This window comes from Ambystoma mexicanum, chromosome 2q, assembly GCF_040938575.1.
Source record: "Ambystoma mexicanum isolate Mex_15411 chromosome 2q, UKY_AmexF1_1, whole genome shotgun sequence".
NCBI lineage: Eukaryota > Metazoa > Chordata > Amphibia > Caudata > Ambystomatidae > Ambystoma > Ambystoma mexicanum.
Window position 1 is genome coordinate 518,975,162 of NC_090924.1, and position 19,315 is coordinate 518,994,476.

Genomic DNA, 19,315 nt, shown 5'->3' on the forward strand with positions numbered 1-19,315 from the left:
TGGGCTGACCTCTCCTCCTCACTCCTGTCCTCAACCACTCAACTCCTCTTACTTGGCGACTTCAACATCCACCTTGATGCCTCCAGTCCCCCCACTGATCTCTTTCGTGACCTCTGCGACTCTCTCTCACTCTCTATTCTCCCGTCTGGGCCTACTCTTGATGCTCTGATCTCTTCTGACCTTCCCCTCTCCGTCCCTCTCTCCACTCCTCTCTCCTGGAGTGATAACTTTCTCCTATCCTCCCACCTCTCCCTCCCTACTCCACAGGCAAAGCCACCCTCTTCACTGCCACCCACCTTCTCGGTCATCCGACCCATGAAGCGTGTGTCAGTTGAGGCTTTCGCTGCTACCTTCTCGCCCCCCCTGCCCCCTCGGCTGACTCCCACCCTGACACAGCCCTCTCCATGCTCCACTCTGCTATATCTGTTACTCTTGATATCCTTGCCCCCGTCATGAGAATCCGCCTGAAGCCCAAAGCCAAATGTAACTCCTGGTATGACTCGGATCTCGTCACCCTAAAATGCAAGTGCAGGGTTGCAGAGAGGAAATGGCGTGCTTCATGTTCATCCTCTGACAAACTGGCCTGCCGCCTGCTCCAAAGGCAGTACCGGCTCTCCGTTCTCACCAAGAAGAGAGCCCTTATCAAAGCCCGCATCTCTGCGGCATCTAACAACTCCGCCGAACTCTTTAAAATCTGCAAGGAGCTGGCCAACCCTGTTGCAGTCTCTACCTCTCCTGTCCCCTCCCAGGCCCTCTGCACTGCACTGGCCTCTCACTTCATCTCTAAAACTCAGAACATCCTGTCCTCGCTCTCCTCCTTTCACCTCCCTCCCTCCCTTCCCGGCTCTTCCTCTGGCCCTTCTGCAGTCACCCCTCCTCCCTCTTTCTCTGCCTTTCCACTTTTCTCTGCTGACGAGGTTTCCAGACAAGTCCGATCTATGAAAGTCTCGTCTAAACAGGTTCACCCCTGTTCCTCCAAAACTATCAAGGACCACATCGACTCCCTGGCTCCTGCCCTGGCTGACTTTTGCAACCACTCCTTTGCCTCTGGAGTCTTCCCTTCCCCCCTCAAGCACTCCCTTGTGCACCCTCTTCTCAAGAAACCCTCTTCCGAGCCCTCCTGCCTGGCTAACTATCGCCCTATCTCCATCACTCCCTTCCTGGGCAAGCTCCTGGAGAAACTGGCCATCTCCCAGCTTAACCTCCATGCTGAATCTGTTGGCAGTCTTCATGACCATCAATCTGGCTTCAGAGCTGCCAGAAGCACGGAAACTGCTCTCCTGAACATCGGTGAAGACCTGCTCTTGAACCTCGATTCCAACACTCCGTGTGTTCTCATTCTGCTCGATCTCTCCTCTGCCTTTGACACTGTCAACCATGCCATCCTGCTCAACCGTCTCCGTGAAAACCTGGGTATCACTGGTCAGGCTCTGGCGTGGCTGACCTCTTTCCTTTCAAATCGACCCTCCCAGGTCCAACTGGGGTCCTTCCTCTCCAACATCTTTTTCTCCACCTGTGGTGTCCCCCAGGGATCTAATCTCTCTCCCTGGCTGTTCAACCAGTATCTGGCACTCCTTGCCCACCGCATCGCCGCTCTCTGCCCTAATTTCCAGTGCTATGCGGACGATACCCAGCTCATTTTCAGGCTACCCTCAGCCTCCCCCTCTCCTTCCCTCATCTCTGACTGTCTGTCTGCTATCCAGGAATGATGTGCCGCCAATGACCTCTGCCTTAATGCCAGTAAGACTGAGATTCTACTCATCGGTACACCCACTCCCTCCTTCCCTGCAGCTCTCTGGCCTGCCTCCCTTGGCCCCCTCCCTGCTCCTACCTGCACGGCAAAAAACCTTGGGGTCATCTTCGACTCCACACTCTCCTTCTCTCCTCATATTTCTGACGTCGCTAAGAAGTCACACTACCAGCTGCACCTCCTCAGAGGTATTCTTCCCTTCCTCTCCTTCCCCCAGAAGCTCACTGTCTCCCGAGCCCTGGTTCTCTCGAAGCTGGATTACTGTAACAGCCTCTATCTTAATCTGCCTGCCTCCACTCTCCGCCTTCTGCAACTCATCCAGAACAGAACTGCGAGACTTGTCCTTGGCCTCAAGCCCAGGGACCGTATCTCTCCAGGACTGAAATCTCTACACTGGCTCCCAGTGGCAGCGAGGATAAAGTTCAAAACCCTCTGCATTGTCCACAAAGCCTTCTGGGGCCTGAGTCCTAAATACCTTCAACTCTCTCTTCCCAAATATCTTCCTTCCCGAGCCCTTCGCTCATCCGCCTCCAACTCCCTCAGGATCAGCCGCTTCTCGAAGCAACGAGCTGGGGGTAGATCTCTCTCCGCGGCAGGGGCCTTCCTCTGGAACAGCCTTCCTGCCTCCCTGAAACTTGAGGAGAACCATCTCCGGTTCCGGAAGCACCTCAAAACCTTCCTCTTTGCTTCTGCTTTCTCTCTCCCTCTCCCCTGCTGAACAGCTAATATCCTTCACTGAAACTGCACTGATTCTGCAACTGGACCACTCTTAACAGCCTTGGTCCTGGGCCCAGCCACTCTCCACTTGCACTGATGCACTGGAACCCCTCTGCACTGCGGGACTGTCTCTGTATCCCTACAGCCCCCCCCCCCCTTTCCTAGCACTTGTTCTGCACTTACCTTGCACTTGCCACCAGCTGGCCCTATTCATTTATTACTTTACGCCACTTACCTTGTACTGCACTTCCCCCCTCCACTTCCCCTTGCACTTTTCCCCCTCCCCCACCCCTGCACTTGCGCGATCTTAATGACACCTGGCCTAGTAGGATCGTTGTCTGTCTCCCCTTGTTCCTCCCCTCCCTGCCTCGTCGCGCCTTGAAACACCTGTGTATAGGCGCGTTACAAATGCCATATCATATCATATATCATCTTCTTCAGGTCCTTCAGTCCCACGCTCTGATGAGGGGTTCTTGGTAAGTTAGATTGGATCTATGGAGTGTCCTTAAGGGGTCAGCAACGATTTGGATGGAGTCAGCCTTTCCATGACAATGCACTCAAAATGGGCAGCAGGTCTCCTGGTATTGGGGTTCCGCAGCTATGGAAACTCCTAGGACCTCGGGAGATAGCTCAATTCAAAGTTTGTCGTTGGACTGCTTGTTCCCACAACCAAAGAGAAGGACTTCTCCTCTTTGGAGCTCCTGTGTCGCAACGAAAACGGGGTCAGGGCAGCAGTGGTCGCTTCACGGTGTTGCACAGGGTTTGTATGCGTCTCTGGTAGTCTTCTTCGGTTACTTCAGCTTCCAGTGGTTGACTTGCTTTTCACTCTAGAAGCCTCACCTTTAATACAGTTCGAGCACACACTCCTCTGCAATCTCTCTCAGCATTTTACTGAAAGGGGAGTTTGGCTGTCCAATCTGGATCAGCCCCCTGCCTCTCTGAAACTTGAGCAACCTTACCCTTTGCTTCTGCCTTTGCCCCTTCTCTTCCCTGCTGATGTGCTCTCTTGTCACTTTGCACCTGGCCTACCTTCTGTATTCCGGCCCAGGTACCTGCTCACCTTGCCACCCACCTCCACTGCCTCCTGACAATCCCTTGCACTGGGGCCTGTATCTGTAACCATACAGCCCCAGCCCCTTTTTCTTTCTGCACTTACCAGACTCGCCCTGTCTGTTGCCTTAAACCTAGCACTTGCCACCTGCTGGCTGCACTTCCACTGTTTGTTGCTTGCTATTATTTTTGTATTCATTATTTATCTGTTGTCCTTTGCTCTGCACTTTCCACTGCTCCCTCCTTCCATGCACTTCTCCCCTTGTTTCCCTCCCCCATGCACTTGCGCGTTCTCAATGTCACTGGGCCTAGTAAAATAGCTGTTTTGTTCTCCCCTGTTCTCCTCCCTTGCCTTGTTGCGCTCTAAAACACATGTGTACGAGCGCAATGTAAATGAAAAATCAATTCAATTCGATTCAAAGGAGGACCATGAGGGTCCCTAGAAACACTGCACATAAGGAGCTATGTGTTGCAGTATTAACACACATATGTGCCTTTAAGAGCTATGGAGCAGACAGACTCCATAGTATAGGTAGAATATAAAGAATAGAGCTTCAGAAGACAGAGACTAAAAGAATGAATGAGTGGAAAAAGGCCCAACTAATTTAGGATTTAAAGAAAAAGGTTCAGAAGTCCAGCAAAAAGTGTTCTCACTAGGAGAGGGGATGAAGCATAATAATAATAAATCTCCATAACAAGATGTCATGAGCGTTGTGGGAGGACGGCGAGCAGTGCTGGCAGAGCGAACTGCAGAAGGCAAGTTAACAAGACAGAGTTGAACAAGCAGATGGGATGAACAGAGTGCAGTGGCAGTAGGAAAAGAAAGACAAGAGAGTCTGGTGGGGAGAGCAGGAAAACAAACGTTAGACATGAAAAATGTCCAGTTCTTGCAAATCAAATACCAGAGGATCTGCTGAACCCTCCAGACTACAGTGAATTATGATTAACTTCACCTAAAACCTCTTCTAACTTTCTGTGATGAATCCAGTGGAGCCATCACAGATTCCCTGGCGGTAACCTCCTCCCATGTGACGAGGAGAAGGCAGCCGCTCCCTGATCCTGACACTGGGGGCGGTTTCATGAGGGAGGATCACGTGGGAGGAGACAGCTATCCAGACCGTAGTCTGCTAAAGGGAAGAAAACGAGTTGGAGTAAGATGAGTATGTGAAAACGGGAAATAGATGCTTCAAAAAAGAGCAAAGGAGCTAGCATATTTTGTGATCGCATGGTTGCATGGCTGTCCTGTTCGATGGATCACAGCTCTGCAAAAAGGAGAAGGTGGACAAGTCATGAATTGTGAAAATTGGGTTGTTTCTATAGCTGATTTTGAGAATTGTATGTTCGCACACAATGTAATCCTGGATTCATGAGGGATTTGAGTGTGCTTGGGGCATAGTTTGGTGGCTTATTTGACCTGGTATCTCCATATGTTCTATGCCAGGCCTCTTCAAATGTGAATACTGGGGCTACCACGTTTGAGCCAAGCGTGGTCTAGTCCAGAGTAGACTGCGTATAACGGTGAATGATGTTTACAAAACAGAAATGATGCAGAAAACGTTATTTTTGCAAGTTTCCCTCCCTCATTTTCAACGGGTCCCAGAGGATTTGTATCTATGTTCTGAAACTGGGGGTGATATTTGAGGTGAGTAAAGCCTTTTTACCTTAACATATCTGCTCAACACATTTTTAATCATCTCAGGTTGGAAACTCCCATATAATGTCAAATTAATGTCCAATAAATAAAATAATGGCAACCACTTTCATACATTCCTGCTTGGATTCTGGCATATTGCTTTGTATGACTGAACTGTTTCAAGTTGGGCTTGGACCGGTCTGGTCCCAATCCATGCTTCTTCCAGGGGATTGTCTGTTGCTGGGCAGATGTCTGGTAAGAGGCTGTCCAGGATTGGACAGTCATTAGCTTTTTGAATGGTGCAGATTCTTTCTATTGGCGGGTTCCGGCAACTGTTCGGACTGGATTTTGTGGATTTTGGATATGAAGAGGGGCTTTGCAGCTGCTGTATAGGTTCCACAGTGGAGCCAAGAATTTGAAGAAGAGAAGACTGCCCTGAAGACCTTGTGGACTGCTGCTATAGGCAACCCATTTATAGGTGAAGCCCTGCTGCCTCTCTGGTATCCCAGGACCATCCTGTGGGCTGCTAATCCACTGACCAGGATTCTCTGGTACAGAGGTAGCCACCCTGAGCTGAAGCTTGGGACTCTGCAGATCTTATGTCGCCTGCTGCTGCTATCCTGCATGAAAAGGGACCTGTTTGGAGCTTGTTCTTTGTTGCCCCCATGAATCGGGCCTGCTGACCCCTGGCTGGGGTTTCTTTGCTTCTGCACTTCATCACCCATGTCCTGGGGTTCTCTTTGTCGTGGACCATATTTAGCGGTTGACATGGAGTTTGACCTAAACTGCTGCCAGTCTGTGGAACTGTCCTGTAACTGGAAATCGGAATCACTCCCTAGCCGGACACAATCCAGACACCTTTTTCAGCCATTGCTCCTGTGTTCCCTGCACCCCCACAGATGGGACCAATGACAGTAGTAGGTGACCATAGTGCTAGCTGTTAAGGTGGAAGTCCAAAATCAGCCCTCTGGGAGAGGATTTTGGGAGGCCTTCCATTTATGGTGAGCAGGGAAGACACTGAGAGTTTAGCCAAACCCATTGTAGCAGAGCGGCAAGGCTTAGTCCCAGGAAGGATGTGAGAGGGGTCCAGTGCTCCAATTAGTCCACACAGAGCAACACCAATTATTCTAGTTTGACAGGTAAGTATCGAAATATACAGGCCTTTAAAATACAGACTTGTCACACCAACAATATAAAACTGATATATACATTCACCCCTATGAGAAATAGCTCTTATAACATCCAACACTAAGCTGGTTTGTGGCCTTGTGCCTGACTGTTGCCAGTTCCAACCAATATGCTTCCGAGGTAGGTTTCTGAACAGATTGGCAATGCCAGTGGTTATGATTAATAAGAGTCAACAAGTTAAAGTTCAGGTAAGTGAATTAATGCAATACCAGTCCTTATGATAGTCGTATGAATGGATTCTTGACCATGCATCCACCGACCCATGTCAGGAAAGCATGATTTAGGGGCAGAGCCTAACACCCATGCCAGCCTATGGACGACTGGGTGGACAGAAACAGGTAAGTTAACTTGCCCCCCAACTTGATTTCCCCAGAGACCGCTGCTGGTGTTCCGGAATCCGTTGTAAACGCAATCTTCTGTGTTTGGTCCCATTGGGAAGGAAGGCCCAGAGGTCGAGGATACAGAGGTTATATTCGAACGCAGAATTTAGATTTGGTCCGTTGTGGTGCTTAGAAATCTGTTCCAGACAGCTTCCAGTAGAACACCCAAAACGAGAAAAGACGAAGACTTCTGCTGGGCAGCCACCTCAGGACACCTCCAGGGATGGAAAGAGTGCTGCACTGGGAGTCACAGTGAGCCGGTGATCTTCAGTGGGCTAACAAAGGAGCAAAGGAGCAGGTCCAGCACTCCTTCCATAGATGCAAAAGAGATGAAAATTCAGCAGCTGGCCTCTTGTTATACAACTGTAAGATCCTCCAAGTTCCAAGGATGCATTCAGCTCAAAATAATGCTTAAGAACATTGTTTACCAAATTTAGAATGTGTGTTTGGATGTGGCCAGGCAAGTATGTTGCTTGATACAGTAAACTTATATCGATGAGGCATAAAGTTACAGTGGATAATGTTTTCTCATTTTCCGATCTAAAGTGTGCTTTAACCTTACCTTAGCTGCTTTTACGATATAATATGTACATATATATTATATATTTATAATTTATTAAAGTTGACTTAAAGGTTTTTTGCACGTATTTGGTCTTTAGTATCCAAGAACACAGAGACTTGAGACAATTACTTTTTAATGTCCTGTTCATGATAATACCTTTCAAAAAGACCTCACTGAACTTTGACTTGGAGCACTTTGAAAACACAGTGGGCATGCCTTGCTTCTCAGCTATAAACAACACTGCTAATGTAAGATAATAATGTGCAAGCAAGTATGATCTTCCTCCCATTAAGAGGTATCTTTAGTAGTGTGTTGTTGGAAAGAGTATGCTATATAAGAAGAAATGGGAAAGAAAGAGCAAGTATGGAAGCTGTAATGAAAGAAGCCACCTTTTATTCTTATTGCTATTAATTGTGCTGCACTTTACTTACAGGGAGCTGCTGAATGCACACCGGGATAACCTGGGTACCATGGTGAAATTTGTGATTTTCAATGAACTTTCCAACGCAAGAAATCCAAACAACATGCAGGTTCTGTACACTGTGTTACAGCACAGTTCGGAGCTGGCACCAAAGGTATAATAAATTATTTCTCAAACACCAAATCTCATCCATTAATTAACTTTTCAGGTGACAAAGAAAAATGGTGCCTCTATCCCTAGTACAGTTCGCCAGTGACACGCCCATTAAATCTTCACTCTAGATATTTTATGGTATCCAGTTAGTTGGTTTACAACTTTCACATAGTAGATCCACTAATCAGTACATCCATTGCAAGTGGCTGTTGATGTGGGATTAGGAAGAAAAGTCACCCTGACCTTTTTGCTTTTATCTGTGAGGCCCCTGACCATTACCCATGGGTAATATCCTGCTCTTGCTGGGGATGCATCCCTACATTTCTGTGCCCTGGTGAGGTTTTTCAGAACCATCGTCTAAAGGGGTTCAGAAGTCCAAATCACTAGTGTCTGAATAGTGTGTCTGCAAAGTTGATCCTAATCCCTCTCAATGACAGTATGTCCGAGCCAGTCTGGGTTCACTCTTAGAGAGAGAGGGTGTGGGGTTGGTGGTGGCTGGTATCAAAGTATAATTTGGCCCATACACACAATAAAATACAGTACACATAATGCACTGAAATATATTGTGAATGCATCATGAAGTAAGACACAGACAACAGATTCAACTTTACTATTGTATTCTCTTAAATGCCAGGCTGGAGTAAGGCCTGCTTGCCCTCTGCTAAGGTGGGATTCCTCATCCTAAAGAAACTAAGGATAGTCTGTGTCAATAAGTTCAACTTAAAAGTCTGTCTGTGTCCAAAACCTATACTTGTCAAAACAAAGTTCTGAGCTTCTTCCAGCTTGTGGCTAAGTTCAGCATCCCTTCCCCAAGTTCAGAACCATTCCAAAAAGGTCTTGGGGTTCCCTTCCCCAAGTGTTCAACGCATTTCACAATGTTCTGAGGTTCCCTTCCCCAAAATGGTCCACTCTTCCAGATTTCAAAGCAACAATTAGTTCAAGTCTCTTGAGTTTCAACTCTGTAACCAGTCAGGCTTTTCAAAAGTTAACAAAAGTTCCTTTTTCTCTCTTTGGATTTCTCAAGACCCAAGTAACTGTGGCAGAATGCAAGCGTCTCCCGCTTTGCTTTCCTTGGCTCTTTTCAAAGAGGGGTCCACCCATTACAGGTCATGCAACCGATACCCCTTGGCACTTAGTTGTACTGCTGTATTCCTCAGATATGTCAACACTGATTTCAGATTCTCCTTGGTATTCTCTTGACTTTGCTACAACATGTATTTCCCATAATTCATTCCGTGGTGTTCGCCTTTTTACACCCCGGTGCTTTCACTTTGCACGCAAGTGTCCGATTACTTGGATCTCATGCTGCATTTGTTAGGTAAGAATTAGTGCAGTCCAACTAGTGTGGGAATACACAAGACTTCTCTTGGTATTCGGTAACCCACCTTTTAATATAGACCTGTACTACACAGGTTGCTATTGTGACTTAGCAGCCATGCTTATTTTAAGAGGGCTAATTTGAGCTGTGCAATGAAATCAGTAAATAGAAGTATCTAGCTTTTTTTTTCCTTCATTTTCCAAGCAAACACACACTTAAAGTTATAATAAATGAATGATTTATTTATACATAAAGATATTTAAAGCATTCTTTAAAAAGCAGTAATTAGCTGTAACATTAATTCTCAGGTAGGATTCAAGTCAACGAGTGAACAATAAAGCAGGTGAGCAGTCATTCATATGTTACACATATTCCAGCACCACAAGGTGACGTCATTTGAGGTCAGTATAGCATTTACATAGTATCACCTTTGCAATATTGAGTTTTCAAGGAAGTAAACGCTACTACTCAAGTGTCGGAGGCGGCCTCTGTGAGAAGTACGATCGTCAGAGGTGCTGCTTGACACGTTCGACGCGTAGGAGGGTCATTTCCTCGAATCCTGTATCCCGTTTCGCTCGAGTGTGCGGGTGAGGAAGCGAGGCAGAGAGGACAACAACTTGGGCGAAAGTGAGGGAGAAGGAGAGGCCCCGGCCGTGTGGAGTAACACAGGCAAGATTGCAGGTGAGAGCCTAGCAGGGAAAGCTTGGAGGCTGGTTGGCTAGCCGCGCTGTTACGAGTTCCGGGTTTGCTCCGAATTGTGCTAAATACTGCACGGCATGGCGCGGCGGCCCCCTGAGGCTCCCAGTGGTGCTTGGTCCCCACAGCCCAACTGGTCTCGACATAAAGCCAGCTGTGATATCGAGTGATTGGCCCCTTCATTAAATGGAGCCTTCCTGAAAGAGGTGGTACGGCTCCTGCAGCACCCCCTCAGGAATAAGTCTGAAGGAGTGTACACCTCAGTCCCTCTACCCTGACGGACCTCTCCCCTGGATAGGAGGGGGGGCGGGGACATAAAGCCAGCTGTGATACCGGGTGATTGGCCCCTTCATTAAAAGGAGCCTTCCTGAAAGAGGTGGTACGGCTCCTGCAGCACCCCCTCAGGAATAAGTCTGAGGGAGTGTACACCTCAGTCTCTCTACCCTGACGGACCTCTCCCCTGGATAGGAGGGGGGGCGGGGATTAGAGGAGACGGTGAGTCACCTATAAGTGATGCAGTGGAGTAGAGAATAAGTATACTCTACCCTGGCCTGATTATCCTCGGAAGGAAGCTAGAGCCGTACCTTGGAAGAAGGGGAACTTGCCAATATCACCCAGAGACTCAGGGCCTTGGCCTGGGATCCGGGCTTCATAGCCCCCTGGTTGACCGACAAGGGGGATCACAGGAAAAGGCGTGAAATCAATTTTGCTTTCCAGCATGGAACGAGGGGATTCATCTCGCCACGTAAACATCAGCCCTCTCTACAATCACTAGACTGTGAAACGAAGTGAGATATAACCTAGACATGCAGCGGGGCAGAAGAGCCCCCCACTCGATATACAATCTACGCAAAAACAAGTGCCCACCCATTAAGGAATCTAAAGAGTGCCCAAAGAAAGGGGGAAAAACTAAAAAGAATGCCAAATATGCCCTACCGGTGGTGCATGCAAGGGGCTATAACTGAGTTTTTCCCGGTGAATCCTCCCCCTGCCATCAACTGTACAGTAAACGAGGATACGTCAGCACCGATACATAATGGTGTCATCTTCTTAAATACCTCTAACTTCGATGACATAGATAACTCCCTCCTAGATCTATGTCTGACATACAGAGAGGGATGCAGGCACAAACTCCTATGAGGCCAAACAGTGGCATAATGCCCCCTAAAGAAAACAGCATGAATAGTGCCACAGGGGAACATAATGCTCCGGAAAGGAGCGGTCGATTGTCTGCTTCTCCTAATTTAGTAATGACGTCGATGGAGGACGATCCAGACAATGTGATGGAAGATAAAATCAATCTACACCCTAGCTCATCAAAGATAACTGAGCTTCAATCACCGGTGGCGGCCTTGCAATTTGCCCTCAAAATACTTTTACAGATGTCGGGTTGTATCCTGGCTAATACCAATTCTATTACTATGGCATTAGGCTCTAAAGGCCTTCCTCGAGAAGAGGCAGAAATTAATCTATCAGCTGCATTACTTACAGCAGATGAGATCAACGAGAAGGAAGTGGAGATGGAAGAGAGCGAGGGGCCACACGCACCCAATAGCAACAGTATAATTGAGATATCTCCTGAGGAGATGGATGAACAGGAGCAGGAGCATAGTCCCCAGTCCCCTCTTACACATAAACAGCGCAGATTGGCAAAAAAGGCACTGAAGAATAAGCCAGCGGCAATAGGTGCCCAACCTCCTATATCGGGACCTAAATTAGCACCTGAGACACGGTCAAAAAAGGCCAGGAAAAGAATGGTGAGAGCAGCTCAACGGGCGGCTAAGGCAAAGGGCCCTTTGTCAGACTGGCTGATACCTGAAGAGAAGGCAACTGAAGTGGACGAAAATGAAGTATCTGAGCTGTGCGATGAGCCTGACCAGGAAACCAGTATATATACATAATCGGAGTATGTTCCCGAGATACAGGCGTTGGAGGAACCTGGTGAGTCTCCATCACTGGATCAGAAGAGAGCAGTGAATGATACAACTACTAATCGCACTTGCTTCATTAAGAACTTGTACCCCAGTGGCAAAAATCCCTGGTTAGCACGCTCAGAGCTGCTCACAAGACTATATCACATACCTCAACTGCTTGTTTTAAAATCTGAGGACTTTCTTTTTATTGAACCACTTGGATGCCCTAATCCCAATGTCTCGGCCATACATTGTATCTTCCCGACTACGGCGCAATCAATCAGGAACTACAAAGAGGATCTCATGGCGGTGGACATTGAGATTGATGTGGACCCTATGGAGAAGGGCCCATTGCCTAAACCAGAAGACAATGTGCCTACAGTTCCGGTGGACACTGTGCTTAAAGCTGGGGGAGGGGGGGTAACCCTGCTCTGGCTGAAATACAGCAAGCCCTGAAGTCACTGCTAGAATCCATCCCGCAAATGTTAAAGAACCATTGATGCTTATCATTACTTTCCTGGAACTGTAGAGGCTTTTCCCACCTTCTGAGATCTGAGGGTTCTGTAGATCTACTGTCACAATATAGCTGTATCTGTCTTCAAGAGACATTGGTCTCTTGACCCACTATTACTTGACGGTTTTGTTATACATCAAGCGATGGCCAAACGTGGCAGTAAGGGTCGACTCTATGGGGGGCTACTAACTGGGGTAATGAATTCGATTATGTCTCGTAAGATACAGTGTAAAGCTGAGGAGCAGCTTCTGGCAGTAGAAGTCGAACTTCATGATGAAAGAGGTTTGGGAAGGTGCCTAGTGATTAATCTTTATAACCCTCCAGGAGAACTGACTTGTGATTCGTTACAGGAGGCGATACAGGACCTGTTGTCTTCCTGGTGGCTGAGAGTGGGTAATGCTGCTGTGGTGGTCATGGGCGATTTCAATTGCCATATGACTGATGAAACACTCATATCCTCTAATCCTGACCTTAGTACAAGATGTGTAATGACCCATGGAAAGAGGGAAGCTGAAGGGCTAGGCTGGCTACAATTGTTTGGAGCTTGGGGCATGGCTATGATCAATGGCCGCACTATGGGAGATCGGCCGGGGAAACATACCTGGTCTAATGGAGATTCTACTAGCACATTAGACTATATATTTATGTGCCCCGAGCTGCAGACAAGAGTAGTTGATATGGCCGTGAAGCATAACGAATGGAGCGGTCATGCGTCGCTACAGTGCACACTATGCATCCCTATTCCTACATCGGTACCTCCTAATATAGGTAGTATCCAAACCAACTGTGCAGGATCCAGAATTGTGTGGTCTGAGAGAAATATAAGCTCGGCTATGGAAGCACTTAAATCTATTGCAGCCCTAGATTTCCATGGTTCGAACACATGTCGATAAATGAGATTGAGGATTGGATATCTAGATTCTCAGGCCAGCATGCCATGGCCAATAAGGGACATATGTTAAAAATAGGGGGGTGCATACTCCCGTTTAACAGGGAAATTAGGGATGCTAAGAGCGGCTATTCGAGGTCTGAAACTGATGAATTTACCTGGAGCCTTATACCGTGAGAAACTAAGGAAAATCAAAAATCGATACAGAGCAGATATTAAGAACATTAAGAGCACTGAAAAAAATGGCAGGTATCAGAAGCTAGTACAAACTATCTGCACTAGAAATTCTCGCGGTATTTGGTCTCTCCTTAATGATAACAGAGAGAAGGTTAAAGGCCCCTTAATTAATCCAATAAGTAAGGAGGCATGGGAAAAATTCCTATTAGACCCGAACTCAGGAGGTACAGAAACCTTGAATAGTTTTCGGGTGAAGGCTCCCTCTCAGTTGCCTTTTGATGTCTCAGCAGAGGCAATATTGAACAAAATAGTTGCCCTTAAGTCCTCCAGATCCCCTGGACCTAACGGGTTAGCCAATATAGTGATTAAGAGCTATCCTCTATTCTGGGCCGATCTGTTCTCCTTACTTTTCAATAAAATCTTAGAGCAGGGGGCAATTCCCCGCTCATGGCAAACTGCCATTCTTATTCCTGTATTTAAAAAAGGTAGCTGCTTGGATCCCAATAATTACAGGCTTTTATCCATGTTAGATATCTCTGTTAAGCTGTTTGCCTCTCTGTTACTCAGTGAGCTGCAGAAATGGGTAGACAATTCCAAAATACTCAGCAGATTTCAATGCGGGTTTAGGCGGGAATTCTCCACCTCACATAACCTTCTGGTTATGGATATACTTCGTACACGGGCACTCAGCAAGGGGCAGCCCCCGTTGTACGCTATATATATCGACTTCAAGGCAGCCTTTGACTCCATCCCCCGAGGGAGACTATGGACCAAGCTAGAGAAATTGGGATGCCCGACAGGCTTGTTATATTATTTAAAACTACTCCATCACAATACTACGGCGTGCCTTAGATTGAATCAGGAAGGAAATTTAACTCGCAATGTGTTTCAAGACAGCGGGGTAAAGCAGGGATGCGTCACAGCACCCCTCATTTACAATCTTTATGTGTATGACATCCCTGCAGCCCTGGCCGAGGTTGACAATTGCCCTCCTAAAGTTGGCGAAGTATCATGTACAGTACTGGCATATGCGGAGGATTTGGTTGTCTTTGATAATACCATAGGTGGCTTAAGGCACTCCGCTACCTCACTATGGGATTATGCCAGAATAAATGGCTTAACCATCAACCTGGACAAGACAAAAGTACTAAGATTCACGAGAAAAAGAGCAACACGTGTGAATCTAATGGTACATGGAAATTCCATACCCTACGCTCCATCCTACCACTATTTGGGAGTTGACATTGAGCCCCTAGGCGATTATTTACTCTGTAGACAGGGGCGAATCACAAGACCTATGCAAGTCACCTCACTCATTTCCTCATTTACAAATAAGCAGGGCGGTTTCACCTTGTGCGGGACGCGTAATCTTTATATCCAAGTGTTTGCACCCATGATTGTATATGGTCTTGAGTCACTGCATACTATGGATCTAGGGTGGTTACAAGTGCTGGAGGGCAAGTTCTGGAGACGGATCTTGGGGTTACCCCCGGGGGTACCGATGGCATTGATTAGACTAGAACTGGGTCTTCCCTCTTTTAAAGCTATGGTACTGAGGAAAAGAGCTGGTTTTCACCTTAAGATGATAGGTTACTCTGCCAACCCCCTACTATCCGTGATCCACCAGGAGGTGACCAAAAAATATTCTACCTCACCACTCTATAAAGACATGGTTACATTTTTCATTGACATTGGATGGATACATAGAGGGACTATGGTCACAAAGGAAACCTTACATGATTTAGGTAAAAAAGTACACATATGGGACTGGCTAGAGAATTTCGCCCACATAAGTAATCTTGAGACATATCATTTTGTTAAATACCGTTTGTATAACTTTATGAAGCCTCAAGCTTACTTATCTCTCTGCCCCTCCAGAAGACTTAGACACTTCATCATCCTGTTTAGATTAGAGCATTTGCCCACCCTGTATAGTAGAGGGGCTTGGGAGAAAATCCCAGTGGATAAGCGCATATGTCGTCTCTGTAAATCCCCAGATTGTCTTGAGACAGCTAGACATCTTCTCACTGAATGCCAGACATTGAGAGACACAATTCTTTGCCATCTGGGCGACTTTGTACATGATTGTGCAACAATACGTGATATGTCTTTTTAGCTCTATTGCACCAATACCAGCAACATGCACTTATTTATTGCACTCTATAACATCTGGCAACAAGTGGAACTTAGACTGAAGGGTGGGGCGGAATTATCCCAAGACTGAGGAGTGCATGAGAACATATAGAGTTCCTCAGTGGAGATGGAAATTAGTTAGCTACGTACTCTATGCAATGGTTCTTTTCAGTTGTAGTTTTTAATATTGATATTCATTCATGATTTTATTTGTATGTTTATGTATATTTTGTGAATTGAGTATAATGTTTTGTGATCTGAAATATGTAAAAAATTGCATGTGTAAAGTTTGCATTTATTTTCATTCTGTACCACATTAAAGAATTATTATTATTAAGGGTTAGGGTTAAATCAGGACAGAGTGATAGGTTATAAGAACAGTTACACTCTCCCAAAGGGATGTAGGCAGTCAGTTATCCCAGCGTTAAAGTGTTCAACCTTTAAGGCCTGTAAGGGAACAAGCACGGCCAAAGTGAATCGGTTCAGAAGGAGGCCTTTAGGAATCAAGGACAACCAAAGTCAATGGATGAAGTGAAAGTTCTGATGCTCTTCTTCTAAAAAAAAAATGTTCTTAAATAGTCTGTGTTCGAAAGAAAATCGCAGCAACTCAAGAGGAGTCACCTTTACAAAGCACAAGCTGTAAGGCTAATGCAGGTAAGTTGAGGTCCATTTAGTGTTGGGTTAAATCACACTCCCCAAAATAGGAAGCACCCCAAATGGTAAAAGGATAAAATACCCCAAGCCCCACAGTACCTTGAAAGTGTTCCGGCTGTTTGCCTTAACAATGCAATGCAGTAGACCCTTGTTCCTGGTCCTTGGTCGTGATGATGAAAGAGATGACATCTGGCGGGCTCCTCTAGATAGGGTCTCGGCAGCAATGGATTTCCATTGATTCAGCAACTCTTTGTGGTTTTGGCGCCTTTTTCTCAGCGCCACTGAAGAAGGAAAAGCTCTGGTTAGGATGTCCTTGATTCCTCGGTCCTGGACTCTGGTGAGGGGACACTGAATGCAGATTTCTTGCTTCTGTAGGGTCATCTGGATGCCCACGAACATCTGGCCGGATTCCGACTTCGGAAGTCGATGCACTCGCAAGTGGTCGACGTACCCCAGGTATTGGGCTTCTGCAGCCTAGGAAAGTCACGGCAAGTTGGGGTTTGCGCCAAAATAGTTTGGCTCGAGGTTATTTGCCCCCACCAGCCTAAGGGAGGAAGTTGTCCTTTACGGGTGTTCCGTGTCGATTCGTAAACAGGGTCAGCACAGCTGCAGGGCTTCACTGGGCACTTTGCGGTCCAGGAGGGTGATGCTGGCGTCTTTTCTCGTCTTCTGCTTCAAATGTTGTCCTCCAGTGGTCTACTCTGCTTTAGTCCTAAAAACCTTGCTTTTTATGCAAGTTCCCATTCATTCAGAGCCCTAGGCTGTCACACAGCAGGGTGGCTGTCCTGCAGGACAGCCAGCCGGCCAATTTGAACTTGTTTCATTCAGGCACACCCAGAGACAAAGGACCCTCCCTCACTTCCTGCCCTTCCAGTCACATTGGAGCCTGGGTACTTTTTAAAGTACTTATGTCAACTTGCAGCTTGTTCAGCATTGAACAACATTGGATTCAATCTTCCATAGCAAGTGGAATTATTCTTAGTTCGTTTGCTATGCCTTATGCCTCTCTGCAGCGCTATAGCGCCCTGGCCTGAGTGTTCCCTTCTCTTACATTTATCGTCTCTTATCGCTCCTCCTGGCCTCTCGATTCGGCTTCTCTGCTTCTTTCAGCTCTGCCTGTTCCTCGCGTGAGCTTATGTGAGAAGCACTCACTGTCCTCGTTTCAGCTGTGCGTAGCCCCACTGTTCTCTAGCGGAGGTTAGCAGTGGGGTGGGGCTGTTGAGAGCGTTCGGTGTCCAACAGCTCCTACTTTGGACACCGGTAAAAGGGAACCGCTGGCTTCTTGACTCTCAAATGGCCCGCGCTAGCCCCAGCATCCTTTCTGTACTCCAGCTCAACCCGGCTTCACTCCAGCCAGTTCCTCTTTCACCCGCTCTGACTCTGCATACTGCTTTCTCCCCTGGCTGGCTCACTCGAGGATGGTTTTCACTTGGATGGCTCTCTCCACATATTTTATACATCCGAGACCTGTTAAGTGGTGGTGTAAGTCCTTCATTATAGTTACCCGACCATAATTAACCCAATTAGCTGGACATGACTGACTTTTACAACAGTACTCCACCACAGACATCTTCTTCGTCTCAGTACCAGAGTGGTGTGAAGGAATCGAAGTGTGCATCACTCCTAGTTGCTTTTCCTGATCCCAGTCTTAAAGGGAAATGGCTGTGAGAAAGTTTGGGTGGGAGAAAGGGCCAAAGACTGATAACAGCCTATAAAGGCAGGGCGACTATAGGGTTACTTTTTACAAGGAAAAGGGGGATAGCATGTCTCACCCAAAGACATCATCTCCCCATTCCACAAGGTCCCTCGACCCTGGTGATCCTCACTCGTGTCTCCACCCCCAGGGTCAGGATCCAAGAGTGATGGACTTTCCCTGGCCACCTGAGGGTAAGATCCAGGGGGAGGAGTAGAAGTGAGGATGCCCACAGGTTCCTCACAATATATCCTTTATAATAGGTGTTGCGTAGGTAAAAGAAAACAAAAAAAACCCAAAAAAAAGTCAAATACGTACTAGTATTAATTAAGCAAAGCAGCATGGTATTTAAATAAAAACATTACACTTAGAAAGCGAGAAAACATTGGTTTCAAAGAATCAAGTAGACTAGAACAGTCTCAATTTGGGCAAGTAAATAAAGGAGGTAATGTACTAGCTCAGTAAAGGACACAGTTCATCCATAAACATCAGTAGCTGCAAATATACACAATTTAACTACAGTATGCAAAACATTCTCAATGAAGAACTGTGATTTATTATTCTAAAATGAATTTACAGTTCCTAATGCACTTTAAAGATAGGCTGATTACCCTGAAAACTCCTGGGCCCCATGAGAGACCCTGAGAAAATGGCAAAGAACAGGTAAGGGCTAGTTTGAGACGCTTTAGTAGTGTTTTCAAAGTTCCCAAAAGTTCGCACAAAGAAATCAACTGGCTTACCCTAGTATTTCCCCCACAGTTATAGTGCAACAGGTAAGTAAAGTGTGCTACAGCATATAGGTGTCGTAGAAGCAGAAACCTCCCAGCTGGGGCATTTTAGGGACCCCGGCAAAAGAGTTCCAAACCGTGTTTCTAGAACCACAGGGATGGAGAAGCAGGGTTGCAGAAAAAGGTCCCAGATCGTACTTGTAATACGGTTTTGGTCACAGGGGCACAGAAGAGGCACTGCACCCAGAACCAAGAGACCCTGGAGGGTAGGACCAACAGCATAACATGGGACAAAGGACCCACAGACCCACACAGAAAATTGGTTAGGGACCACAGGTCCACATATAGGTTTTGGTATTGGGTCTGGTTATCAGTGTTTGGGGTCTCTGGATAGTGTGAGGGTCTTATGGAGCAAGACACAGAAAACAGACTTGAAGTTCTAAGTAAAATGCTTTATTAATTCAAATGTCAGGATGATAGAAGGCCTAACTTGCCCAATGTTAGGCAGAAACCTGTGCAGTTCCCTTAGGGACCACTGCAAAAGGCTTAAGACTACAGGTGTTGGCAGTAGACCCAATTGGTAGCAGTCTGTACCACCCAGATTTACCTGGTAGCTGTGGCTGAGCAGCCAGACTTCGCTCAAGAAGAGTTAGACAGTATATAGAGTATGCAAGAAAGGTACCAAAATACAGTAGCACAATCAAACACTGACCAGAGCTTTGGTATCAAGTATATAATTATTTATT

The 19,315-nt window shown here is 46.7% G+C and overlaps 1 protein-coding gene across 1 annotated transcript in view; it reads left to right on the forward strand.

The window, feature by feature from the left end:
- The window catches only part of INTS1 (integrator complex subunit 1), a 2,112,141-nt gene that overhangs the window by 466,580 nt on the left and 1,626,246 nt on the right, over nucleotides 1–19,315 (forward strand). Inside the window, exon 10 of the mRNA XM_069647642.1 lies at nucleotides 7,714–7,855. Coding sequence (XP_069503743.1) covers nucleotides 7,714–7,855 — 142 coding nt within the window. The remainder of the gene's footprint in view (nucleotides 1–7,713; nucleotides 7,856–19,315) is intronic.